The 26,437-nt window shown below is 44.1% G+C and overlaps 1 protein-coding gene across 1 annotated transcript in view; it reads left to right on the forward strand.

The window, feature by feature from the left end:
- Window positions 1-1,051: 1,051 nt before the first annotated feature.
- The window catches only part of Tsbp1 (testis expressed basic protein 1), a 46,589-nt gene continuing 21,203 nt past the window's right edge, over window positions 1,052-26,437 (forward strand). Inside the window, 10 exon segments of the mRNA XM_032888822.1 lie at window positions 1,052-1,064; window positions 2,994-3,077; window positions 3,688-3,720; window positions 4,315-4,341; window positions 5,781-5,813; window positions 5,888-5,917; window positions 24,767-24,787; window positions 25,246-25,266; window positions 25,776-25,796; window positions 26,314-26,334. Of these exon segments, the coding sequence (XP_032744713.1) occupies window positions 1,052-1,064; window positions 2,994-3,077; window positions 3,688-3,720; window positions 4,315-4,341; window positions 5,781-5,813; window positions 5,888-5,917; window positions 24,767-24,787; window positions 25,246-25,266; window positions 25,776-25,796; window positions 26,314-26,334 (304 nt within the window).

Raw genomic sequence — 26,437 nt, forward strand, 5'->3', positions numbered from 1 at the left:
CTCAGACAGTAAGCCTTCAACTCTGAAGGAAAACGTGACTTTGTGAACATCACATGGGTTTTGTGATAAACTGAGCCATGTGTTGGTAGGGTAACTTCCAATATCTGTATCTATCTTGAGAAATTATTGGGGGGAGTACTATGAGGGTTATTGTGAGTGGGGTGGGATTGAAGGTTATTAGGGATATGAGGGTTATCTGGGGGTATGAAGATTACGGGGGCAGGGGTATTGAAGGCTACTAGGGAGATAAAGGTTACTTAGGAGTATAAGGGTTACTGGGGAGGTATGAGGGTTACTGGGGGGTATGGAGGTTATTGAGGGTTATGAAGATTACTAAGGAGCTGCTTATATGCTTGTAAGCTGCCCACTGCACGGCCATGTGGCTAACAGACTTCAGCAAGAGGTGCTTTGGTGCGTATTACTTTGTTACCGACACACGGGAGTGAAAACCCATGTGGCACTTAGTCTGCAGCACCACACACCTCTCTGATTCAACACCTGTACTTCTGGACTCTGTCACCTGACTTTAATCCCATCACCTCCCTGGTCATCTTCATTTGAAGGTTCTTATCTTTAAATGAAGGAATTGTTCACCTTTTTAACAATGAATCACAAAATAGCAACTCTGGTAAAAGTTCTCAACATGAATTAGACATGATCTCTTGAGTTAAGAGTCCAGACTATTATTAGAAATTATTGTGAAGGCCAATAGTGTGAATCTCATATGTGAGTTCAAGGTCCTCCAAAGTGTCCTTACATCTGGCCTCTCAGAGCCCTTACCTCTAGGAACTTCCCTTGCCTTTTGGATGTTCTGAGTCTTTGTTACAACAGAGATTCTAGAACCTTCATAGGCCATATCCCCTATAGATCTGCTCACCCTAAGCCACACAATTCCTGGGAGGCCTTCTGCACCTTTGTCTACGAGGATCTCCCTGATACTCAGGGTCTCATAGCTCAGGAGTGGTGGCCTTTCAACACTTGTTTTATCTTGAGCTCTCTCTGACAAAAGAGTCCAGATGACGTGGAACTTACTGGAGCCAATAACCGGAAGATGGCAGACCTCGGTAAGATCCAGCTTTCTCTCTGGCATTTCCTTGATACCTACTCTCTCAAGAACTGAGTCTTGAGGGCATTAACAGAACTAGCTTGCTCTTCTACCTGGTTTCCTTTTGAATCTACTGTCCGTTCTATTCTGACTGATCCTTCTGGGAAGTTAAAGGAAAGTTGCCCATGGTCACCTCAGCTCTAGAACGATCTTCTCCTTAGGTCCCTGCTACAGCTCCTTCCTCCACTATCCTTCCCATAACATTGTGCACTCCACTGTCTTCAGCACTGAGAGATAATGACTTCATCCCCTTTACCCCATACCTGGGATGACCACATCTTCCAAATGTCCCCTCAGAGTATTTTGGACTTGAACAAAGGGACTGATGTTTCAGGTACTTCCTCTGAGTTCACCATCTAAGTTTATATCACTTTGACCAGAGTTTCTCCCTCTTATGGTGGAGACAGGCTGTTGACTTCAAAGGTACAGTCCCAGCAAATCTCTGAAGGTGGATTTGGCAGCAGAATTTCCTCACATTGCCAAGCATCTATAAGGCCCCAGAAGAAAAATGTCCTTCCTGCAGTTTGGAGGTGTGTGCTCACAACGTGATGTGGATGCCACTAGTGCTTTTTGAAAGTAGCCTTGAGGGCTGGAGAGATGGCTCAGCGGTTAAGAGCACCCGACTGCTCTTCCAGAGGTCATGTGGATGCCACAACCATCTGTAAGGAGATCTGATGCCTTTTCTGAAAGTAGCCTTGATTATAATAAATGAATAAAAAAAAAAAAAAAAAAGACCTTTTTTAAAAAAAAAAAAAAAAAAAAAGAAAGTATATTATGGAATTTATTTCCTTGGTCATTCAGAGTTTGATTTTTCCACCATTTCCACTGTCACAGGATTGTATCTCCCCTGCATTGTCTTTTCTGCCCTACCTTAACCTTCAACTACAAATCAATCACATAAACATACATACAGTCCTAGTGTATCTTACCCTCTCAGTCTCTGTGACAAAGCTCACTAACATCCTCTCATCATGAGCCTCCCCACTGAAAGGGACCACCTGTCCTCTCATGGCTCATATTAAATATCACTACCTCAGACAGCATCTGCCCAGGGCCTCCAAAACTTTTTTTTAAGATTTATTTATTTAATGTATGTGAATACACTGTAACTATCTTTAGACACACCAGAAGAGGGCATCAGATCCCATTACAGATGGTTGTGAGCCACCATGTGGTTGCTTGGAATTGGACTCAGGACCTCTGGAAGAGTAGTCAGTGCTCCTAACAGCTGAGCCATCTCTCCAGCCCCCTCTAAAACTATTGATTGTTCATCCATGAAAAAAAAATTAGTATGCCTTACACACACACACACACACACACACACATTTGTTTTATAAATGTATGAATATACTAATATTTATGTTTTAGCAAAATAGATGTATTCACAAAATGTTAAATTATACACAAAAATATAGAAGTTCCAATATTTTTTTCTCACACCTCAGAGGACAGCTTTGCCAGACCATTGATCTCTCCAACCTTCTCCTGACAGAGGGCAGGGGTTCCAGAGAGAAGTATATCTCTCAGATTGCCCACTTTAAAGCAAGGGTGATATCAGCCATGGTTCTTAGTACAAAACACATAGAGCAACCATCAGAACTAAAACTGAGCTGGGACAGGAAAGACAGAAGCACGAGGAAGATAAATCCAGGCACGCTGAGCTTGGCTGTGCAGCTTGTAATGCTGTGTGTGAAAGGCAGAGGCAGAATCAGGAATCAACACTGGCCTCAGTTACATAGTGAGCTCAAAGTCAGTTTGGGCTGTGGCCACATAAAAACAAAATCAGTTGAGTTGAGGAAGAAAGGAGCGGGGACAGAACAAACGGTGTGATGGCAGCAGTTGTCCCGTCGTCAATGACATGGCTCATGATACATATCTTTTGTTACAGAAATAGTTTTGGCTGTCATCCTGACTGTATTGGCCCTTGCTATTCTGGCTATTCTGATAGCAAGATGGACGCGTCGCAGACATGGTAAGTAACCATGGCAACTGGACTCCCTAGAAGTCTCCCAGGGAGGGAAGACAAGAGGAGGCTTGAGTCTGTCTCTACTTACAAGATAACTACAGACTTTGCCAGGGCGCTCAGGGATCTTTTCCTGTGGGTGACTCTGATCATAATGTGCAATGCTAAAGCTTTCTCAGCAGTGATGACAACAATATCAGCATTAGCAAGAGAAGTAAGAATACTTTAAAACAAAATATCTCCATTCCAAAGGAAACTTTTCCAGCCTGAAAATGTGGGAAAAGAAGATCCTGGCAGAAGCAAACATCTAACTCTGTGGAAAAAGAACCCAGGGCTGAGTGGCAGCACAGGATGGGTGCCTGTCAGAGGGATGGCACAGGGCTCACAGAATTATGGTCCCTCTCCACAGGATCCTTAATATCCATCCTGTGTGCCTCAGATTTCTTTTCAGTACCTGTGAACCCTCAAAGAGAAAACAGGATAGCGTGACAGGACCAAATAGTCATGCTAGGCTCCTGTCGGGAAGACTGGCTTGGGGGCTGGGTTTAGAATTCAGAAAGTTGGGTCAGGAAAATACCCTCAAATAGCTAACGGAAACATTTGCTTGACCCTTCCACAGAGGCGCGAGTCTCCAGATACACTTCAGAACAGAGTAAGTATCCAATGACAGGAGCTACAAAGCGCTTAGCGCACTTGGGTTCTTTGCAAGTGGCGGGCTCCCAGTGAACTTCCAGAACTTGATAGAGTATGTCTTACCATGAGCTACGCTTCTGTCAGAGAGCTAGATTAGTAGTGTGTGGGGTGTACATGGCCCTGTGGCTCCTCTCGGCAACAGCAAAGACACCAAGTCTTGGGATCAGCAGATCCCTTGGGCATTAGACCTGGTGGGTAGGGGAAGGTCTAAGTCTTGCTGTGAAGACAGCCTCCATAAGGTAGCTGGACAGAAAGTTCTAATAGTCAGGAGTAGTGAAAGTTGGGACAGCAAAGATTTCTATGAGGGGAGGGAAAGGCAGCCATGTCTCTCAGAGCTAGCCCAGGGCTGCTGTGTGGGAAGAGGAAGCTGGGTGATGCAGTAAAAACCCTCCCGCTTCCTGCTCACCTGACCTAGCCAATATTCTAAACTGTATGTTCACAGTTAACCCACATCCCTAGAAATTCCTGTTTACATTAACTCTTAGATGTGTAGGTAGATCCCTGCTGACCACCAAGAAACATAATAACAGAGTTCTCTCTTCTTTCTCCCTAGGTGCTGGGCTTCTGGATCATGAGGATGGTAGGAATAAAGAGATTAGGCACTGCAGACAAGTCAAGAAGAATGTGTTCCTTAGGAAATAGTGGCCTCTCTCAGCATTAAGCATACAAGCAGCACAGAGTCTGCTGTGACACCTCCAACTGCCTTCCCTATGCCCAAGCCTACGCAAATGCAAAAACAGTTGTGCACTTTTCCCAAAGGGGGCAAACATTTCTCTTTCTAAAGACCACTGAAATAATTAATTGCCACCTCTTGTTTATTCCCACCCCCATGATCTTGTCAGAACCCTTATGAAACAGTTCTACACATGTTTGAAACAGGATGAGAGGGACTGGCGCGATGCCTCAGTGCTTCAGAGCACTGACTGCTCTCCCAGAGAAGCCAGGCTCAACTCCCAGCACCACATGGCAGCTCGCAGCCATCCATAACTCCAATCCCAAAGGATCCAACGCCATCTTGTAACTTCCATGGACATTGCTAGCACGAAGTGCACAGACGTGCACATAGGCAAAACACCTGTCCCACATAAAAATAATAACTTAAATGAATAAAATACATATTTTATAGACGGTCATGAAGGCTAACTAGCATATTGAAAAGATACTTTGAAAGCTACACAATAAAACATGAGACACACAAAATGTATGATCCCGGTTTTAGAAAATGAAGTTGCTAATTTAAACAGCTGATGATTGTGCATGCTCAGCTGCTGACTGGGAAGCTGAGCCCTTGCTGAGGCTTGAAACGCCAGTGTTCACCCACTTAAGATAAAGGAGGATTGTTGACTGCAGAATTTCAACATTTAGCATTGTTTATAACTGGTTAGGTTATCCACCAAATTGAGACACGTAGTCTGTCGTGAGTGTAAAGTAATTACAAAAGTACTTTGATGAGACTCCAGGCACTGAGGTTTCCTGCATGGACTCATTTCAGTGTCCCATGGATGCCCTTCGCTCTGACACTTAAGCATTCCCACTATTCTCCCTCAAAACTTTTTCCTAGTGGCTGTCTATAGATGTGCCCAGCACTTGTTCTCCCAATAGTGAGATCCAGATCTCATTAAGAGCCACTAGACTTGTTTATTATTCCTTTTCAGAGCCACTAAACTGGATCCACCAACTAACTATAATTAAAGGATCATGAAGCTATGGATTGTAGAAACAAGCAAACACACGCACACACCACCACCACCACCACCACGAGTTGGGGAAGGTCTGGTCACTCACTTTGCAGCACATACCCTCCATTTATGGTCACAGTCCCTTCCTGTCCATCGCTAGCATTGGTAACGTGCAAGAGTGGAGAGTAAAGGTCTGCATCCTCTTCCTTTACTGAAATTAAAGACAAATAGGAACACTGGGAAATTGATAAACCCCATAGTAATGATGTACGCTTGTGGTAAATTTACATCCTGATGAGATACTAGTAACTCAGTCTGCCTTCTCTTTCTCTCACAAAAGGTATTTCCCACGGGAGGCACAAAAGAGGAAGAGGTAAACAGTTGCGCTTCCTATGCTGCACTGACGCGCAATCAATGCGGAGTCTCACTGTGTCTCCTTCCCTTTAGGATCTCGATGCTCGTTTTCATCAGATAGCGGTAAATAAATTAGATAGTGGCTTGCTAAGGAATGGATATACACGTCTGTTTAGATGTTAAGAATCTTACATTTTCCTTCAATCCTCCAGACATTTCAAGTGACGACTGAGGTAAGTCTATTTATGGTCAAGTTAGGGAATTAATCCTCCTCCTCCTCCCATGAGCATCTGTGAGACCCACGTGTCACTCAATCCTCCTTCTCCTACCATGAACGTCTGTGAGGCCCACGTGTCACTCATCCTTGGATAAAACAGCTGAAGGAAAGAAACACCTTTAAAAGGAAGGACTTAAGCTTGGCTGCTGATTCACAGGCCCCAGCCAATGAAACCTTGATTCTGTTGCTTTGAAGCCATGATGAGGAAACACACTATGACAGGAGCTCGTGGGGATGGAGACTGCTCACAGAGAGTGGAGAGCATTCTCTTCCGTGGCAATTCCTGGTCCAAAGCCCGTTAATCCACGGGTTTATAAACAAATCAGTCCAGTCATGAGACGAGAGCGTTCATGTTCTATTTGCCTCCCAAAGACCCCACTCCTGGACACTGCACTGGGAGCCAAGACTCCAAAGCGACCTTCTGGAGCACATTCAAGATCCGCACTGCAGGCTCATCTGCATCCCGAAGCATAAAACGGATCTAGCTCTTCTCCAAGAATCCCCAAAGTCTCAACGCTTCCAGAACAGGTCAAACACCCAAATCCCATGTTTCTTCTGAGACCTGAGGCAAATTCTCAGCTCTAGGCATCCTCGAAAAATCAGAGCAAACAGTTCACACAGCTCCAGATGCAACAGCACAGGGCAGGTGTTCTAACCCCAACAGCACGGGGCAGGTGTTCTAACTCCAAAAGGGGGACATGAAGCAGCCGAAGGATGCCTAGACTGAGGCCGGTCCCGGGCCCAGCAGAGCAAGCACTGAGTCCCTGAGTTCATATCAGCACCCCCGGTACAAAGTAGCACACTCTGGGCTTCCGAATCCCCAGACTACCTCTGCTGTCTGCAGCCCACTTAGGCTCTCTGCAGGACTGACTCCACTCACCACCTATGGCTTCCTTCAGCAGGTGCTGCACATTCTCGACACCCCTAACTTCTTAGGGCCCCCTCATTGTATCTTTTATTTCACTTTCACCTACTCACGCTTGCTTACACGCAGGAGTAATACCTGTAAGCAATTACTCTGTTATCCACACCATAGCTTTCAGAACCTCCGTAGACTATGAGTCTTGGTAGAAGCTTCTTTGGCTATATAACTCTTAATGTTCTACATACTTGCAAAACAGCATTGTGCAGATGCATTCGGAACAGTCGGAGAACCACCCACTCTCCTTTGAACCATTATTTTGGTGGCCCATGAGTGCCTGGGTGGTTGACTGAGAAAATGAATTCCCAAGCCGCCCTGAGTCTTACAAACTCAAACTTTGACACTTTTGACCCTGCCAATGGGAAAAGTCTGCAAACTACATAAAGTGGTCAGCTTCTTTGCAAGGAGTCTGATCTCTCTAACAACTTTCAAGCAATCCTGTCCTGGCCAAAGAATACTTTTCAAATCTTCCTGCTGTTTTCTGCTCACAATTCTCACCATAACACTGCCTACAGCAGCCACCAATAGCCTTGCCATTACTTGCAGAGTACAGGACCTTGAAACTCCCAAACCAACTCAGCTTCATCCATTCACCGAAAAATATAAGGTCAAGAGAATGATCCCCAGGAGAATTCTAAATACTGCCTAAAACCATCTTTACTGCCTGGAGTCCAGCCAGCATCTGGCCTGAGCTCAGGCACAGCTGCCCACATAGCTCCGTTTACAGCATCTACATGATCACCACATTGGGTGACTGGAAAGATAAGCTGTCAGATGGTGTTCCACAGACTCCATCAAGAATATTTCTTATGAGCCATTTCAGATACCTTCCCTGGGGCTCTTGAAACAGACCTTCTAAATGACTCACTTCCTGGGAGTCTCTCAAAGGACAGCATCTGGAAGCAGCTTCTGTCAGAAGGAGAAAAGAATCAGCTATTTGCAAAAGTCATCAAAAGTCCAGGCCCACACACAAGTGAATTGACTTTGTTTCATAAAGAATGAATCCCATTCTCCCAAACTCACGATAATGATGAGGAAGGGATCCTTCAAGACTCAACATCCCCAGAGTAGATTACACTGATAGCAAAGTCAGGCAGAAGCACCAAAAGAAAATACCAGCTACATCACCAAAGAACCAGGTGCAAAAACAATGGATGAAATATAAGCAGACCACATTATGTGTTTCAAAAAAGAGTCATTTGCCATGATAAGTGGGGAATTACTTCTGAATTCAAACCAATATGAGATAGAAAATTAAGGAACTAAGTCATAGGACCACTTTGAAATTTGTAGAGAAAGCATTGCAAAAACCACAATTCTGCGATTAATAAGTTAGGTGCATAATTAATAAAGCACCTAACTGACACTTAAAAAGATCATGTCATATTCCAGGGTGAAAAACTGAGTCTTTTCTTCTATGGTCAAAATGAGGCAGGTTCGTTCCACCACCTCTACTACTTGCACGCCATGAATTATAGAGGTGGAGGGAAGGGCAGTAAGCATAAATAGAGGTATGTGCAGCAAATTGAGCGAAAGGACCAGATTTTCCTCAACTCTTGGGGGGTTTTGGTGAATGTGTGTCGTGTGTGTGCATGTGTGCCCTATTTCTACAATCCATAGCTTCATGATCCTTAAGTAATAGATTGACTGGTAGTTCCAGTTTAGTGGCTTCAAACAGGAATGATAAGCAAGTATAGTGGCTCTTAATGAGATCTGGATGTAACTATTGGGAGAGTGATCCCCAGACACACCCATATGCAGTCACTGGGAGAAAGCTAGAATGATTGGTTAAGAGGGGACCTCAGCCAAGAAAATGCCTCCACCAGATTGGCCTTAAGGCAGCCTGCAGTGCTGCCTTTATTAGTTGATATTTAATGTGGAAAGGCTCAGCCTACTGTGGGTGGTGCCACCCCTTGGTAGATGATCCTGGGTATAAAAAGTTAAGCTAAACAAGCCCTGAGGAGCAAGAAGTCAGCAGTGGTCCTCCATGGCTTCTGCTTAAATTTCTGCCTCCAGGTTCCTGCTCTGTTGGAGTTCTTGCCCTGACTTGTCTCACTGGTGGACTGTGATTTGGCATAAGGTGTATAACAAAACAAATAAGAGACTATGAACTTGAGAAAGAATAGATAGGGCAATTTGTATATATGATTGATTGATAGATAGATAAAATGTCAACATAAAAAGTAATTAATGATAAGAGACCATGAATTTGATGAATGGGCAAGATATGGAAGGAGTTGTAGGAAGGAGATGCACAGAAAAATTTATGTAAATACAATCTTACATGAAATTGTCAACAAATAAGTTTACAAATAAAAATAAATAAGTTTATACAAACATATTTACCTTAGTTAGGGTTTTACTGTGAACAGACACCATGACCAAGGCAAGTCTTTGTAATCCCCAAAGCAAGACAGGAAAACAGCTGAGCAAACTCCGAATTTTGCATTTCCATGTCTGATATCAAAGTGGTCTTCAGACCTCCAACTCCTTTTTCATCTTTGTTGACTGCAACAAACTTCTTTCTCCTGGGCTGGTTCCACTCACTTTTAGCAACCTTTCTCAGTAGATAGACCACAGCTCTGGTATCTCAAACATGTTGGGGTCTCTGAGGCAACTTCAGTGTTACAGCTTCTTGTCTCAGTGTCTGGGATCCACGCATGATCTTCTGGGCTCCTCCAAAGGGCTGGCATCTCTTCTCAAGCTCTGTCCTCTGTAGCGCTCTAAGGTCAAGTTGATCCACTCCATTGCTGCTGCTGTTCTTGGTGATCATCCCATGGTACTGGCATCTCAATACACTGGGGTCTTCTGTTGCAACTAAGTTTCACCAAGAGCCTCTCATGGGCTCTCTTCATGGTGCCAAGCCTCAAACCCTTTGCATGACCCTCTCAGTCCTGGGCCATCAACTACAACTGAGGGTGCACCTTTCACCTCTCACAGTGCCAAGCCTCAGCTGCTTTCCATAACCGCATCATGCCTTCAAAACCAGTACCACCTGAGTGACTCTTACACATTACCACTTAACAGCTGCAGCACAAGCTTCAACCTTGGCTATCTCTGGAACACAACTTCGTATTCTCAGAAAACACTTTTCAGAACATTTCACCTCAGTGATGGTGGTCTCTTCTCAATCACCACTAATTTCTTAGCTCCAACTAACCAGCACCAATTGTCCCAGGAGTCCCTTTTATTTTTGACTCTGAAGTCAGAGCCACTACCAAGTTCTGCTGCTTGCAGGAGCTAGAACATGATTCCCTTGTTCTATGACATTATCATTAGCTTTCTGTTTTCCAACTCCCTCACTGCCTAAGCTTGGCTGTCCCGGATCTTGCTCTGCAGATTGATTAACTTTGAACCCAGAGATCTACATGCCTTTCACCTAGGATTAAGGGTGTGTACTTCCATGCCTGAATCTAAACTTAACTGGGTAGGATCTTGCCCCAAAGACCCTCTCCCTTCATATGTTATCTCCTAGAACACAGGATTCAGCTCCATTTCACTTCCTGGTGCGCCTTTGATACTCAAACCATACATTTTATATTTTACCTTTATAAGCTTGCTACACTTGTTCAAAATGCTCTTCACGAGTCTTAACCAGAGAACAAATTTCTGATGGGCTTTTTGAGACTTACTTTGTCAATGCAACTAATATAAATCCTTTACCTTAGCCTCAGGTAGAGTCTTCAAACAAGAGCAAAGAGCAGCCATATTCTTCACCAAAATACCACAAAACAGTCTCTCGGCCATGTATTAAAATTCTTCTAAAACAAAATTCTTCTCTGTAATCTCTAGAACTAGGCTTCCATATTTCAAATCACCCTCAGCAACAAAGTCTTCCATATTCTTACTAGGATAGCCCATTAAACCCCACTTAAAGCATTCAATGGCTTTCCATATCCAAAGTCCCAAAATCCACATTCTTCTAAACAAAAGCATGGTCAGGCCTATCACAGCAATACCCCAGTCTCTGGTACCAACTTCTGTCTTAGTTAGGGTTTTACTGCTGTGAACAGACACCATGACCAAGGCAAGTTTTATAAAGGACAACATTTAATTGGGGCTGGCTTACAGTTTCAGAGATTCAGTCCGTTATCATCAAGGTGCACGGCAGCATCTAGGCAGGGATGGTGCAGACAGAGCTGAGAGTTCTACATCTTCATATGAAGACTGCTAGTGGAAGACTGACTTCAAGGCAGCTAGGATGAGGTTCTTAAGCCCACACCCACAGTAACATACCTACTCCAACAAGGCCACACCTGATAGTACCACTCCCTGGGCCAAGCATATACAAACCATCAAAATATTAGAAAGGCAATTATGAAAGATCAGGGGCAAAGAAATAGGCAATGCTAGTCAAAGGCACAAACTTGGCATTCTAAGGGGAATGCACCCTGAAGCGCTAACAACAGAATTATTAATATATGCTTGCAATTCACTCAGTGGATGGATTTAAATTATTCTCATCATGACAAGAAAAAATAATCTGTGAAGTGATTAACACACTTGTTTAAATGTAGTGATTGTTTTGCAATGTTTATATCAGACCATCATGAAGCAACACAATCTTATGCCAATTACACCCCAACACAAGCAGAAGAAGAAAACGTTATCAGATTACTAGAGGGAAGCCTCTGCCCCCCATTCCAGATCACACAAACTCTAAGCACTAAATGCACCTTCTTTAGTGTTAATCTTAGAGACAGATCCCTGAAAATTGATTGCACTGTGGTATGATTTGGCGGTAACATTACGAGTGTTCAAAGAAGTACAGGCATTATCTAATGGTGTCTCTGTGGCTCCTAGTTCTTGGGGACTCACCTTCTCAGTGACAATCATGCCTCCTCAGAACACATTCAGCCAGTGGGTGTAAATTTAATTTTTTTCAAATCTTTTAAATGATAGCTATCTTTTAATGATAGTTCTTAAATGTTTTAACCTCCCTTATAGCCCACAACCCATTAGAGGTAGTGAAAAAGAAAGAATACAGGGAGAAGGAGGAGAAGTGGACCTATTTAGAAAGGTTCTTTGGGCTCTTAGCCACGGGGATATCTCTGAGGTCTGCCCTGCGCAGGACAGCAGACAGCGTGGGCTTCTACATACAACCTTTCCCCCAAGCCTCTGAGTAAAGTGCTTCAACAACAAACAACAACAACAAAAAAGGGGTTGGGGATTTAGCTCAGTGGTAGAGCACTTGCCTAGTAAGCACAAGGCCCTGGGTTTGGTCCCCAGCTCCGGAAAAAAAAGAAAAAAAAGAAAAAAAAAACAAACAACAACAAAAAAAAGAAAGGTTCTTTGGAGCAACTCCCATCGATATTCTCTGGAAATCAGCAGTTCAGTTCACAGGTCAGCAGCAGAAAAAATCAGCAGCAGTGATACTACCTAGCAGAAGTAGCCAGGCCTCAGTCTCCACTCCAGTCAGAAAGAGGGGTCAGGGCCAACAGAAATGCCAAGAAAAGCTGTGGCTCTCAGCAAAGCTAAGCTCAGCAAAGATTTGAGACCAACAAGGATTGCACAGTTAGCTCTATGAGAAAGCCTAGCCTACCCTCCTCCATTGTCCTGTCGAGTCCTCTTTATATGCCCTCCAAACCTCATGGGACATCTTGCCTCAGCACGTGCACCTATCTTAGCTGACATCGCTCTACCAATCAGCCCCAGTGTGTGAAAGTGGCAAGAAAATGCAACACACCATCAGAAATATTTTGGTGCATTTCTCTCTATGGAGTCCTGACAAATGTAACTCAACTACACAATGTAAGGTGAACCAATATATGCCTGTCATTAAGGAGAGGAATTTATTTGGTGAATCTCTTAATTATGGTTACTGTTGCTTTGATGAGACCTGAAGACCAAAGTCAACCAGGGAAGGAAAGGGTTTCTTTGGCTTACATTTGTACACTGTACATTGAAAGAAGTCAGGACAGGAACTCAAGCAGGGCAGGATCCTGGAGGCAGAAGCTGATACAGAGGACATAAGAGGGTGCCACTTACTGGCTTGCTCCCCATAGTTTGCTCAGCCTCCTGTCTTACAGAACCCAGGACAACCAGACCAGGTGGCACCATCCAGAGTGGGATTGGCTCTCCTCCATCAATCACTAATTAAGAAAATGTCCTACAAGCTTGTCTACATCAGATCTTATGGAGGCATTTTCTCAACTGAGGCTCCCTCCTCCCTAGTAACTCTAGCTAAAGACAACATAACATAAAACTATCCAGCACATGCTAAGGTCAGTTACCATCACCAAATAAAGTCTTTCAGCAACAACATTTGTATGCTGAAAATTAAACTCTTTAAAGGGTGGAATGAAAAGTGATAGCTGGCCCAAGGAGGACACTAGCTAGTGCTGTCTCCCTGGGCTGGCCCTCAGCCCCCAAGAATGGATGACAATAGCAGAACCTGACAGGCAAAGGTTGAAAGCCTAAATCCTGAGGACTGGCCTCTTGATCTTCTGTTTGTGTTTTAGAGCCATCTTCTATTTCTATGGGAGGAAAGTCAGTCAGTCACCACTCCCTGGGTGAGTGTTTGATGATGGCTTGCTATTAGTTCTGCCATTTTCTGCTTTGCAAGCCTTAATGTTCCAAATACTTGTCGTGGTTGTGATTGTGGTTGTGGTTGCTTTCTTCATTTTAAGTGTTTTTTAAAATAAGGTACAAAAATAACTAACACCTTGATGTGTACATACACACATCGAGTGCACACTCTCAATGTACAAACACATCTTCAGTGTATGGACACATCCTCAATGTGTAAACATAACATCATTCTGTGCATAGATCTTCACTGTGTGAACCCACCCTCATTGTGCCAATTGATAATACCTTGTCCTATTTCAGGCAGTAGATAATGCTGAAATTCTTTTGTCCCCATCACAGACCCTTTGCTCTATCCTTTCTCAAAGACTTTGTAAGTGAGTTGTGGTCTTTAATGTCTATTTGCAATATTTATACATTCTCACTGAATGCAATATGCCATTCTTTATAATTTTTTACTAAAGTGTTGTCTCTCTTAATACATTACTATAATTTTCATCTTCCTCAAAACTGTAATATTAAAATGTACAAAAATATAATGTATGCACTTCAGTTGAGGAATGAAATCACAACTTAAGAATATACAATATTTTTCTACCATTTCCTAACTGATGCATTCTCACTATCTTACCCAATTCTCTTGGCTGACTCCCATCCACTCCCTCAGCACACAACCCCTGTAACACAACCAGTCAATCCTTTCAAGTCTGTGGTTTCCTTGGTTTCAGAAACCAATTGTCTTGAGTTGTGTCTCACCATTATAAAGGTTACATTTCTACATAATAACCTTCCTCCAAATGATTTTTAAGCTTGCTTCTGGAGGTTATTTTGGAAATAACATGGGAGTCTCATTTCTCTTCTTATTCAGGCGCCAACTGTTCTGGTGGGTCTGTTATCCCAATCTCTGCCCCATGGCCTTCCTTTCTGTGTCATGTTTGGGTTTTCTGTTTGGCTGGATTTGTTTTGTTCTTCTTAAATTTATATAGCACATCCTCTATGATTACTGTTTTCTTTTTTAAAAAATGAGACAATCAGTATTTTCTACTAGAACCTTTAGTTGGCCATCTCCCAAAAGGCTTTCTTCCCACTCCAATGGCTGTAGACAATTTCTCTGTTAATATTAAGTCCACAAAAACAAACAAAAAACCCCACAGAACTTCCTCTCTTTTGCAATGACTATCATAGTCTTTCTTCTTTCTGAAACACAATTGGCCTCTAAGTCCCCAAACTTTTCTGTGACTGAAAGTACTAGAGTTCACACTTGGTCTCATGAGTTTCATTGAATGCAGAATGGAAAATTATTTTACTTCAACACTTTATTTCTCTTGATCACTCTTCATTTTGCTACTGTTGATTAATAATCTTCTATTTTAATAATTGTTATTTACCAGGGACCAACCCCTGCCATTCTCCTTTCTTCCTAGTTCCCTCTTGATGTAGCAGAAGGGGAGAGCATCTGTGGGTCAAGGCTTGGTCTTTGGAGATATTTAGAGTTGCTGTTTAATCATAAAATGTTTACCTATCTTAAGTATAAGTCACTTTGCCACTGTAGCTGACCTGTCTGAGTTCCTCCGAGGCCAGAAACTGCATTTAGCACCTCAGAGTAAAATGGCAGGGGAATTAAGTAAAGTAGCCTTTGTTCTATCTCTGCAGGAACTACATGGCTCTAACTCCCAGCCTGCTAGTTAAAGTCACAGGAAGAAAAAGGAACACTTTGAAAAGTGATTTAAATCTTTATTTCTATGTTCACTCTAAAAAGATCTCTAAGAAAGTTCTTCTAAAAGGTGGTTCTCTCAAAAAAGTCCTTCTTCAATTCTGTCCTAAAAGTCCTCTCTGTCTTCAGCACTTATAAGTCGTTCAGAATGCATGATCATGTGGCGAGAAATTCACCACAAATTTATACATAAATTCAAATCATAAGTTGAATAAGAAGTTTACAACAGAGTGTTTACATACATATCCATTCAGAGTAATTATCTGGCTAAACTTTCATTTTCTGTCACTAGCTCTGCAGGTACATTGAAAGTTAAAAACCATAATTTTTGTGACTAAGGTATTAGTGAAGTTTTGTATAGATAAACCCAGTCAATAGTTTATCTTCTGCCCTTACACCTATAGTAATTCCTTAGTTCCCTTTTATGACCTTTGGTTAATTGTTTTACAACTTCTTGGAATGTGCTCTAAGTTTGTAAATGTCTGCTTGCTATCTCAGAAGCAATTAACTGATGACACTGGAAGACTGGCAGATTTCTCAATGCATTTTGACATCAGAAAGAACCTAATAGCAGTCATATCATAAAAAAAATCTTAACTAATTACTAATATAATTTTAGGAATTCTTATAGAATCATCATTAAGAACTGAGAGCATCTATTTGTCTATATAGCATCAATACAAGACAGTACATCTTCATTCTGCAGAAATCTGCTCAAAAGGGTGGGCAAATACCTAGTGATTGTTAAATGTATTCAATAATAACAGGAAAAGCATATTAATATCAGGAGTCTTTCCTCAGATGAAATCTCAGCCTTACCTAGAGAAGCAATCCATCATTAACTTTATACTCCACAGCAGAACCATCTCAGGATGATCACCTGCTAGTCTTTTAGCTTCTTCTTGATAGCTCCTGGCAGTTAAAAAGTAAAAATATTTCAAGACTTTTCTTTATTCTTGCATTATGTGTATTAACTATGCTGTGCCTGCATGTGTGACTAGCTTCATTCTTCCTACTACAGATTCAAGATTTTCCTACCTGTTGACTTGAATCTTTAATTATAAAAAAAAGTCACCTACATTCATGATCATGATCATGGTCACGCCTTTCACATCTACCTACATCTATAGAACAAACCCAAAGTTTTGCTCTCTGGAGCTGTCAAATATGAAAATAAATTTTAAGGACCCCCTCCATGCCTGAGGGCTCAGGACTTCTGGTTCATTTCTCATCTATGTTCACTTAAACTTATGTTTTATAATAAAGATATAAGTGGGGTCTTACTACAAAGCACAGGCTAGCCTTTGACTTGGGTTCTCAGAGCATGGCTTCTATAGTGCACCACCACACACCCAACTTGCAAGCAAGTCTTGCCCTATCTGGATGCTAAGTGCCCCTTCTCTCAGCCATGTGTTTATCTCATCCAGTGCCTCTGCCTCTTCAGCTAATGGCACTCCTGCTTGTGAGCAGAAGTGGATACTCAGATGCCTTCAGGGGGAGCTCCTCTCCATCCTGAGTGTCCTCTCCCTGGTCACTCCTAGCAGTGATAAGTGACCTCTACACCTCAGTCAGGGGAACTCGCCTAACTGCAAGGGCAGGCTTGGCTGTATTTATTTCTGTGCCTGTAACAAATTATCCCAGCTTTCTGGCTTAACACAGCGCCAACATAACTTGCAGTTCAGTGAGTGGACCAGCACCACACCCATCAATGGGGGGGGGGACTTGTCAGCAGATCTATACTCCTTCATGGGGAGTTCCCTTGTCCTTCCAGCTGGCACTTGTCCAGTTTCTTTGTCTCAGAGCCCCTGCTTCACTCCTCGGAGTTTAAAAAAGTCTATCAAGCTTCATGTCATCTGGTCTCCTGCTTTCGCACGTACCTTCTCCATCTTATCTGTTGCTCTCTTTGTTTTGGACACAGGTAAAGCTAAAAACACAGCTAGATCATACTTAAAAATAGGGAGGGGATTGGGGATTTAGCTCAGTGGTAAAGCTCTTGCCTAGGAAGCAGAAGGCCCTGGGTTCGGTCCCCAGTCTCCGAAAAATAGAAAAGAAAAAAAAATAGAGGATTTGTGTGTGTGTGTGTGTGTGTGTGTGTGTGTGTGTGTGTGTGTGTGTGTGTGTGTGTTGTGTGTCTGTGTGTATCTGCCTCTTATACAAGGACTCGAAGGGCCGTTAGAGACAAAGTGCATGACTGCAGATTTCAGTGCAGGGGAAATAAAGCCCAGGTTTGTGGAGGAGTGGGTACAAGTCAGCGCTGACATGGAGGGTATGCTAGGACAGACAGGTCACTGTGGAAGCACAAAATAATCCCCTTCAGGGTTTATTCCCATCAATAAGGGAAACCAGGAAAATCCCAAGGACAGTCTGACCTCTGTTTGTGTGTTTGTACACTGACCCCCTCTTCCATTAACAGCAACACAGGTCCCCACAGAAACCTTCAGGGGGACTATTGTTCTTTTATCACACACACACACACACACACACACACACACACACACACACACATAAGACGGGAAAAAGGAATTTTTTGGTAAAATCTCTTAGGGCTGCTGTTGCTTTGATGAAACCCCAAGACCAAAGTCAACCAGGGAAAGAAGGAAACAGTTTCTTTGACTGTTTGTTACATTTGCACACTGCAGTCTAACACTGAAGGAAGTCAGGACAGGAACACAAGCAGGGCAGGAATCCGGAGGCAGGAGCTGATAGAGAGGACATAAGAGGGTGCCACTTACTGGCTTGCTCCCCATCGTTGCTCAGCCTCCTCTCTTACAGAACCCAGGACAACCAGATCAGGTAGCACCACCCAGAGTGGGATTGGCTCTCCTCCATCAATCACTAATTAAGAAAATGTCCTACAAGCTTGTCTACATCAGATCTTACGGAGGCATTTTCTCAACTGAGGCTCCCTCCTCCCTAGTAACTCTAGCTAAAGACAACATAACATAAAACTATCCAGCACATGCTAAGGTCAGTTACCATCACCAAATAAAGTCTTTCAGCAACCACATTTTTATGCTGAAAATTAAAGCCAAATTCTGAGGACTGGCCTCTTGATTTTCTCTTTATGTGTTTTAGGGCCAACTGGTGTTTCTGTAGGAGGAAACTCAGTCAGTCACCACTCCATGGGTGAGTGTTCCATGGCTTTCTTTCAACTCTGCCATTTTCTGCTTTACAAGTGCTAATGTTTCTAATACAACAATCCCAGAACAACCTGACCTCTGTGTATGCACAGGCCCCTCTTCCATTAACATCATCGCAGGTCCCAGGAGTTGGGGCACAGAAACCTTCAGGGGAGTGGCTATTGTTCTGTTTCCTACACACACACACACACACACACACACACACACACACACACACACACACACGGGCAGAAAAAGGATTTTTTTTTTTTTGGTGAATCTCTTAGGGTTATTGTTGCTATGATGAAACCCCAAGACCAAAGTTAACCTGGTAAGGAAAGGGTTTATTTGGCTTACACTTCCACATTACTGTTCATCATCAAAGGCAATTAGGACAGGAACTTAAGCAGGGCAGGAACCTGGAGGCAAGAACTGATGCAGAGGACATGGAGGGGTGCTGCTGACTGGCTTGCTCCTCCTGACTTGTTCAACCTGCTCTTATAGAACCCAGTACCACCAGCTCCAGATGCTACCACCCACAATGGGCTCGGCCCTCCCCTCATTGATCACTAATTGAGAAAAATGTTCTACAGCCAGATCTTATGGGGGTGGTCCTCAGCTTGGGTTACTATCTTTCTGATAACTCTAGCTTGTTTCAACTTGAGGTAAGACTAGCCTGTAGTGAACAATAGGTAGTCCCTGAATGACTTCCCTAGGCCTCAGTAGATCTTTGGCTAAGTTCATTCTCTCTGTTTATCTGTGTAACTGATCTTTGGATAAAAGAGCATTATTCTCTATATTTGTTAGTTTTATTTGTTCTTTTTCAAAATGTCTGGTCTTTACTCTGTAGATTCTAGTCCTTCATGATTCTGCCACTGTTCCTCAGGACACACACCACTGTCTAGGGCTATACCCAGATGGTGGTCCAGAGATACCAGCTCACCATACTGCCCACAACCACCCATAGAAAATGGGGTGTGACTCTTTCCTGCAGCCTTGCTTTAAGGCAACGTTCACAGAGTCTGAGAGTCAGTCAGTGAGACACTCACTCTGGTTTTTTTGTCTTGTTTTGTTTTGTTTTGCTTTCAGGAATGTGCAGATCCAATCCTGGTAAGTTGCTTTGCTTTTCTTCTGCTCTGCCAATGGTCAGACCCTTGATCATCACAAGGACATGTCCCCGAACTGTCACACCTCTTCCAGAAGCTTTCCAGAAACTCGAGTTCCACATTTCTTAGTTCACTATAACCAGACACCCCAATACTGTTTGTCCTTATCTAAGTCTTAGTCCAAAGGCATGTCACCAAGAAACACACAGATTTCCAAATCTGTATAACAAGGACAGAGAAAAATAAGGAAGTGAACAGGAGGTGAAGGAATTCAATGAGAATGGGGATGCAACATGAGAGAACTGGTGTTGTGTGTCTGTGAGGGAGTGGAAAGCTCTGTGTGACTGACAGAACAAACTCTCCCGAAGATGTCTTCAAGTCAGGCTGACAGCAACGGAATTGACAGCTAGTGCCCCAGCTCTCTGCTACAACTGACATTGTTTGGGAATTGATTCTTTCTGGACTTCTTGTACATACGCACGCACGCACGCACACACGCACGCTCGCATGCACGCAGGAATACACGGCTTTTGAGCCTAATGAGTAAGTCCTTTGCTTGCATTTATTTTCACAACAAACTGATAAGGCCCCTCCCCCTTCCCCCTCTCACTCCCTGCTAGGTCACATGGCTGGCAACTATTCTCTAGATTATACAAATTCTCTCATAATGACGAGTTATTGTCTCCAACTAGAGAGGAAGCAAACAGGACTGGAGATGAGATGGCAGGTGCTAGTCTGGGGTTTGCATATATAAAAGCCTCATTAGTTCATTCTTCCTCCCGTATAGAGGGGGAATCCTATTTCTGGCCATAATAATTATAAATATTGCTTGTTTGATAAAAGAGGTGATCGCTTCTCGGCCTTTTGGCTAAGATCAAGTGTAGTAAAAGAGGTGAATTTCCATGCTGGTAGGAAAAGAAACTGTAGGAGAAAACTAGAGAACATTGAATGTTGGAAAGGGTGATATTAGAGAACTAGTTACATGATGTATGAGTGTGCCTGGTGTGTGTCAGTGCCTGCCAGCCATGTACCATGCACTGGTCTGTAAGCATAAGCCAGCCTGGCCCCAGTCTCACTGCTGAGACAGACAAAAAGGACACCTGTACCCAACACATGTTCATGTCAGAGACCAGAACTGTGAGGAAAAGTAGACTATGGCTGGGCCAGTGGAGACACAGGGCGAGAGTAAGATCACAGGGCTGTGAAAAGAATCTTAAATGGACACCTGTGTGACACAGGGGGGCAACAACACAGGGATCTTGGGGAAGAACACCCCGACCAACCGCAGCAGAAAGAGTGTTGATGACAGAGGGGTGAGAGCAGAAGAGGCTAGGCCACAAAGGGACTAAGCAGAGAGAGAGAGAGAGAGAGAGAGAGAGAGAGAGAGAGAGAGAGAGAGAGAGAGAGGGAGAGAGAGGAGAGAGAGAGGGAGGGAGGGAGGAGAGAGAGCTGTGCCTCTGGGGCAATGGAAGGCCTTATGATCCTGGGAGTAGCTCCTGAGTAGATTCTAGGGATGTAGGCGCAGTATGTGAACCACTGTCTTAGTTAGGGTTTTACTGCTGTGAACAGATACCATGACCAAGGCAAGTCTTATAAAGGACGACATTTAATTGGGACTGGCTTACAGGTTTCGAGGTTCTGTCCATTATCATCAAGGTAGGAGCATGGCAGCATCCAGGCAGGCATGGTGTAGGAGGGAGCTGAGAGTTGTACATCTTCTTCTGAAGGCTGCTAGGAGAAGACTGGCTTCCAGTCACTAGGATGAGGGTCTTAAAGCCCACACCCACAGTGACACACCTACTCCAACAGGGCCACACCTACTCCAACAAGGTCACACCTCCTAATAGTGCCACTCCCTGGGCCAATCCTATACAGGCCGCCATAACCACTATCTGCACTAACTTGAAATTTTTTCTTTTTTGTACTCTTCTTCAGCTCTATTGCAAGAACCGAAAAGTGAGTTTCTCTATTTTCACAATCTTATATCATTAAATATATGTTATCAACAATAGCTACCATTACTATACTGTAAGATCCTAGCAATCACTTCTCCTCTCCTGTGATCACCAAATGACACAACTCCAGCTATCAAAGCAGGGTCGTGGCAAGATACTGTCTCACCAAGTATCCTCCTAACTTCAGCACCCTGGGGAAGGGGACTTCAAGCCTGTGTTCTTAAAAACTTAGTCCTGACCAGCTAGAGAGATGGTGCTGTGCCTACTGGGCACTGGAGGACCTCGTGCATCCTAGAGTCGCTCCTGATAGACTCTGGGGTGTAGGTGTAGTGTAAACCACAATCCACACTAACTTGACTTTTTTTGTACTCTTCTTCAGCTTCAGGCCAAGGACCAGCAAGTGAGTTTTTCTTGTATTTCACAATGTTGTATCATTGAGCTTCCATACTAGGCAGAGACCACTCCCTTCCTTCCTGTTTTCCAATAAGCCAGGGTCATGGGGCTCATAGCTCTCAGTTCTGGAGAGCTGCCTCATACCTTCAGTACATTTCTTTCCAGGCAGTAACATCCCCTTCTGGCCTAAGCAAGCTCATACCTTTGGCCTCAGCTCCTAGCAGTCATTTCCTTTCTGTATCTTTACATTCTCCTTCCTTCAGACCCTTCTGCTTAAACTGTAACACAGGTGAGTCTTCCTCTGACCACAGCCCTGTCTAGCTACAACCTCCCTCCCACCAGGGGAGCCCATGTTCCTCTAGCTGGCTGTAGGCCCATAAACTCTGCACAGTTTCTTGACAAACTGAGAGTCGTGAGAGAAGACCTGCTCACAGACACTTTTAACTAGCGCCTGCTTGTTGACTGGCCTTTGTGATATACGGAGGGCTGCTGTCCTGCTGCCCGCAGCTGCATCCCACCCCTCGGTTGTGTGAGCATAGTCAAGTCTCTCCTGAAAGCTTGGCAGTTACCTAAGTAATCACCACAGCAACCAGCTTCCAAGTTTTCAAACATCTGGAGGGACGAGAAGTAGGGAAACCTGAAGACAGGAGGTGATGCTTGGATCTGTAACCTCAAGACTCTGAACCATATATCTGAGAGGAGGGAATAGAATCACCATCCCTCCGTGATCTAAACTGTAAGCTCACAGCTCTTTCCTTTTGCAATATTTTCATGGACTTTTAGAGAATTTTATGTAGTTTACCTTGATTGTATTCACTACTACCCACTTCTTTCCAGATCCACCAGTCCCCTACCATGTCCTCTCTTTTAAAGAAACTGCTTCTCAGCAGCTAGCTGTCTTGATCCTCCAGCCCTGATCCCCCACCTCCTTTTGGAGCTGTTTCCTGAGCCTCACGTGTAGGGTTTGGACTGTAAATTTATTAGTTGGGGGTGAGCACCTAAAATGCAGTTGATTTCTGTATCTCGACCAGTTGTGGTTTTCAGGAATGTTCTTGATTTCTGTTACAGGTAGGACAAGAAGCGCCAAGTCCTTACACGACCCTCTGAGTACGTTTTCCCCAACTTATAACTGTATTCTTGGGTCTTCTATGCAATGCCTGCTCTGGGGAAGCTTACAAAGGGCGGTAAGGAGACATGCTCAGACAGAGGAAGCTGTTTGACTCTTCTGTCCTCCCAGTGTGGGAACCTACCATCCTTTCAAGACCCTTTAAGTAACTGTCCCACTGCTTCATGCAACCCAGGGGAGATTCTGCTAACAAAAACCCAAGTTCACTCATTGAAAAGCACGAGGAGAATTCTGGGGGCAGGTGAAGCACTTCATACAAAACAGTCTAGGTCAATAACCTCAGAGGGTGGTCTCAGTCTCTTAAACAACCAAAGGAAATGCACTGACTTCCCAGGGTCCTCCCACTCAGAGGACTCGGTGAATGCTTGGCCCAAAACCCCCCAAAACAAACGTCCCTGAGTCATGCTCCTTCCAAACTGAAGGTTTTGTGTTTTTGTTTTAGCAGGCAAGACTGGAGAAATCAGTAAGTCCCTCTGCATTTTGATCCTCAGGAGCTTTGCTGCACTGCACAGAACAGTTGTGACAGTCGCGGCCCTGGCACCTCCATTTCCTCCTGTAAACACTGCCCATGCTTTCCCTCCTTTCTTCCTCTTCCACACTTGGCGCCCCCGTGAGACAGGATTACAGAACCTCTCCCTAACTGCAGTACCAGCTGCAAAGGGAGACGTGGTAGGGACAGACAGTCTAGCAAAGTCGGACTGTCACTGTCACTCTTCTTGAAGCTCCAGGGGCACTCAAGGGAGAAGACTGACATGGTGCCCTCCTCAGCCATGGGGAGAGGGCTTCATGGCACACAGAGAGTCCCAGCCTGAAGATGGAGGGTCCCCACACTGTCAGTGATGCTTTGTGGGAGGAGTATGGTGTGGTGCAGTGCGGTACGATGCGGTGCGGTGTGTGCGTGTGAGCACAAGCCTAGAGGTTATTGCAGATGGCACTGAAACAACCATCTGCCAAGAGCTACGTGATGCAGAGCGGGAGATGCAAGGACAGGTGATGGGAGATTTGAGCAATCCTCTGCAGCCCCAGGGGAATCACCTTAGATTCTGTTGGAGATACGGGACCTCAGGCTGGTGTCCACCCCTGGTCTACTAATCAGACCCCATGTTTGTCAAGGTCACTGGGTAATTTACACATACATTAAAACTTGAGTTTCATCATGCTATAGGATCTGAATCGTCTGCACTTAGGAAGGAAATAAAAATGGAACACGGTTGACCCCAATTGAATCAGCTTCTCCATCCCTGTGGAGTCTCCACATAACAGCATGCGACTAAGAACAAGAAAAGTGAAACTCCTGGGGGCTTAGTGGATTTGTTAAAGTGTCTGCCCAGATTTTTGATGCTGCCACACCTAGACTAGGTTAATCCTGAAGGAAAGAGGAAAAAGAATGTCAGAGTCAGGGTTCCTAGGCCACACCCTGCACAAGGAGAATGCTATTTTGCCAAGCATGGGAGTCTAGGCTCCTGATTCCTTACCGACAATCCCTGCCTAGAATAGCCTCAGTTTGTCTCATACCACAATGACAAGCCAGGTCACTCTGGTGAACAAGGACCTAACTCATCACAAAGATAGGAATTCCAATGTCTCCTTCAGAAGATGAGGCCATAGGCTCTAGCTAAGCAGCTCGAGATGGCCAGCTAACAGGAAGACGATAGGTATGTTGACAGTGTACTCACTCCCCGGGAGGGGGCTGACCCCAGCTCGTACTACCCATCAAAGTGAAAACGGCACTGTTGGCTTTGGTTTCAGAAACCAAAGAGAGAATTTTGATGTAAACTGTTTTCCTCTGCTAAAGAACTAACTATTCTTGGTTTGTTTTTCCAATATTTTAGCTGGAACCATTGGACCTATTAGTGAGTATTTTTTTACCTCTTTGTCCTCCTATGAGATTTGGGACCCTACCCTACCTGCCCCAACTCCCATTCCAGAAGGCTCTCCCATGCATGTTTCATGGTTACATTTAAAGTTTAGGGCACCTCCTGATATCCAGGATCTAAGACAAAGTGATATCATGAAATATTACTAAGTTTAAGAAAAGGAAAAGTTAAATAGTTGTTACATTTTTATTCTGTTGTCATTTTATTTTATTTTATTTTACTTTATTTCTTTGTTAAGATGGGTTCTCAATAAATTGCTCTGATGGGAACTCTGCTATCTCTGAGATAGCTGCCATCTTTTTATTAGCCACCTGCCCCACACCCCTCCTCCGACCCCCCTTGTTGGGTTGCTTTGTGATTTCTTTGGGGAATAGGGGTGGCATGCTGATTCTGCAACTGTCAACCACATTGACACTCTCTTGTTTCCATTACAGTGCAGTTCTCCGCACCTATCCGTGAGTATCCATCCTCTACTCTAGCCCTGTGCATAGTGAACCTGCAGAGCTGAGGATAGACATACACCATTTCTTGGGGCTGTGTTTCCCATTACAGTTTCCAAAGAGGTCATGCATGATGTGCAGCGACCTCAAATCCCACAGGCTAACTTAATTTAAGAAACACTAGGGGGCAGTATAATCACCCTTCAGAAAAGGAAAGTATAGTCTCTAAGGAAGTGCAAGAAGAGAAATATATGCATTACAAACTCCACTTTGCCTTTCTCGGTTGCCTAAGGCTAGCCCAGCACAGAGTGAAAAGAAGCCTCCAGTCTTACAGGTCCCCAGTGTGTTGCATAATAGGGCTGCCTGTAGCTTGCAATACAAGCTACCCTGGGTCTTCTAGTGTTTCCATCCACAGTGTTGATGTAGAATGAATGTTGAGAGATGGGTGTTCAGTTATTGAGTAATATCTCCACACCGATTAAGCATAATGATCCCTTTCTTTCTCTCTCTCTCCATCTCTCTAGCTGGAGCTACGGGACCTATCAGTAAGTTTTCTATCCCTTCTAAACTGAAGAGCTCATGCTTTCTCTGCAGCAGCTAACAGGTCTTCTCCTGCTCTCCATGGTGAAGTTGCAAAGCTCTCATTGTGTTATTTTCTTGGCCGTTTTAGTTCTCCTCCACCTGGTATGTCAGTGGGTCACATCCAGGTTGTGAAAACTGACAAAGCGGAGGCAGAACCCTCGTAGAACCATCAAGGGGTTCACCAACATTAAGTCACACAAGAGCGTGAGGGAGGACAGTGAGAGGGGAAGAGAGTTCCAGCAGGGAGGGTTTGTCTAGTCCTTTGCAAGGGTTTAAGTTAAATCATGGCCACCCACATCCCAGGGGGACTGTTAGGCAGAGGGCTTTTCCCTGCCTAATCTTGTCTAGCACTCATAGCAAGGGAACCAGCTTGCAGCAGCCTCCTTCAGGGTCAAAGTTCAGACCCCAGCTGAGGAGGCACATAGATGAGGGTGGCCAGAGCCCAGGACGCCTGCTAACTTCTATTCTGTTTCTTTCCAGAACTGTCTCAAAAAACCTTCCGTAAGTCACCTGGGTCTCGTTGTACCTCTTGACCCTCAAGAGACTTAGGGTAGCCGTCCGTTTTCATGCCAATCATCCGTACCCACAGACCCACTCCCACAGC

The sequence above is a fragment of the Rattus rattus genome, chromosome 18 (genome assembly GCF_011064425.1).
Source record: "Rattus rattus isolate New Zealand chromosome 18, Rrattus_CSIRO_v1, whole genome shotgun sequence".
NCBI classification, from domain to species: domain Eukaryota; kingdom Metazoa; phylum Chordata; class Mammalia; order Rodentia; family Muridae; genus Rattus; species Rattus rattus.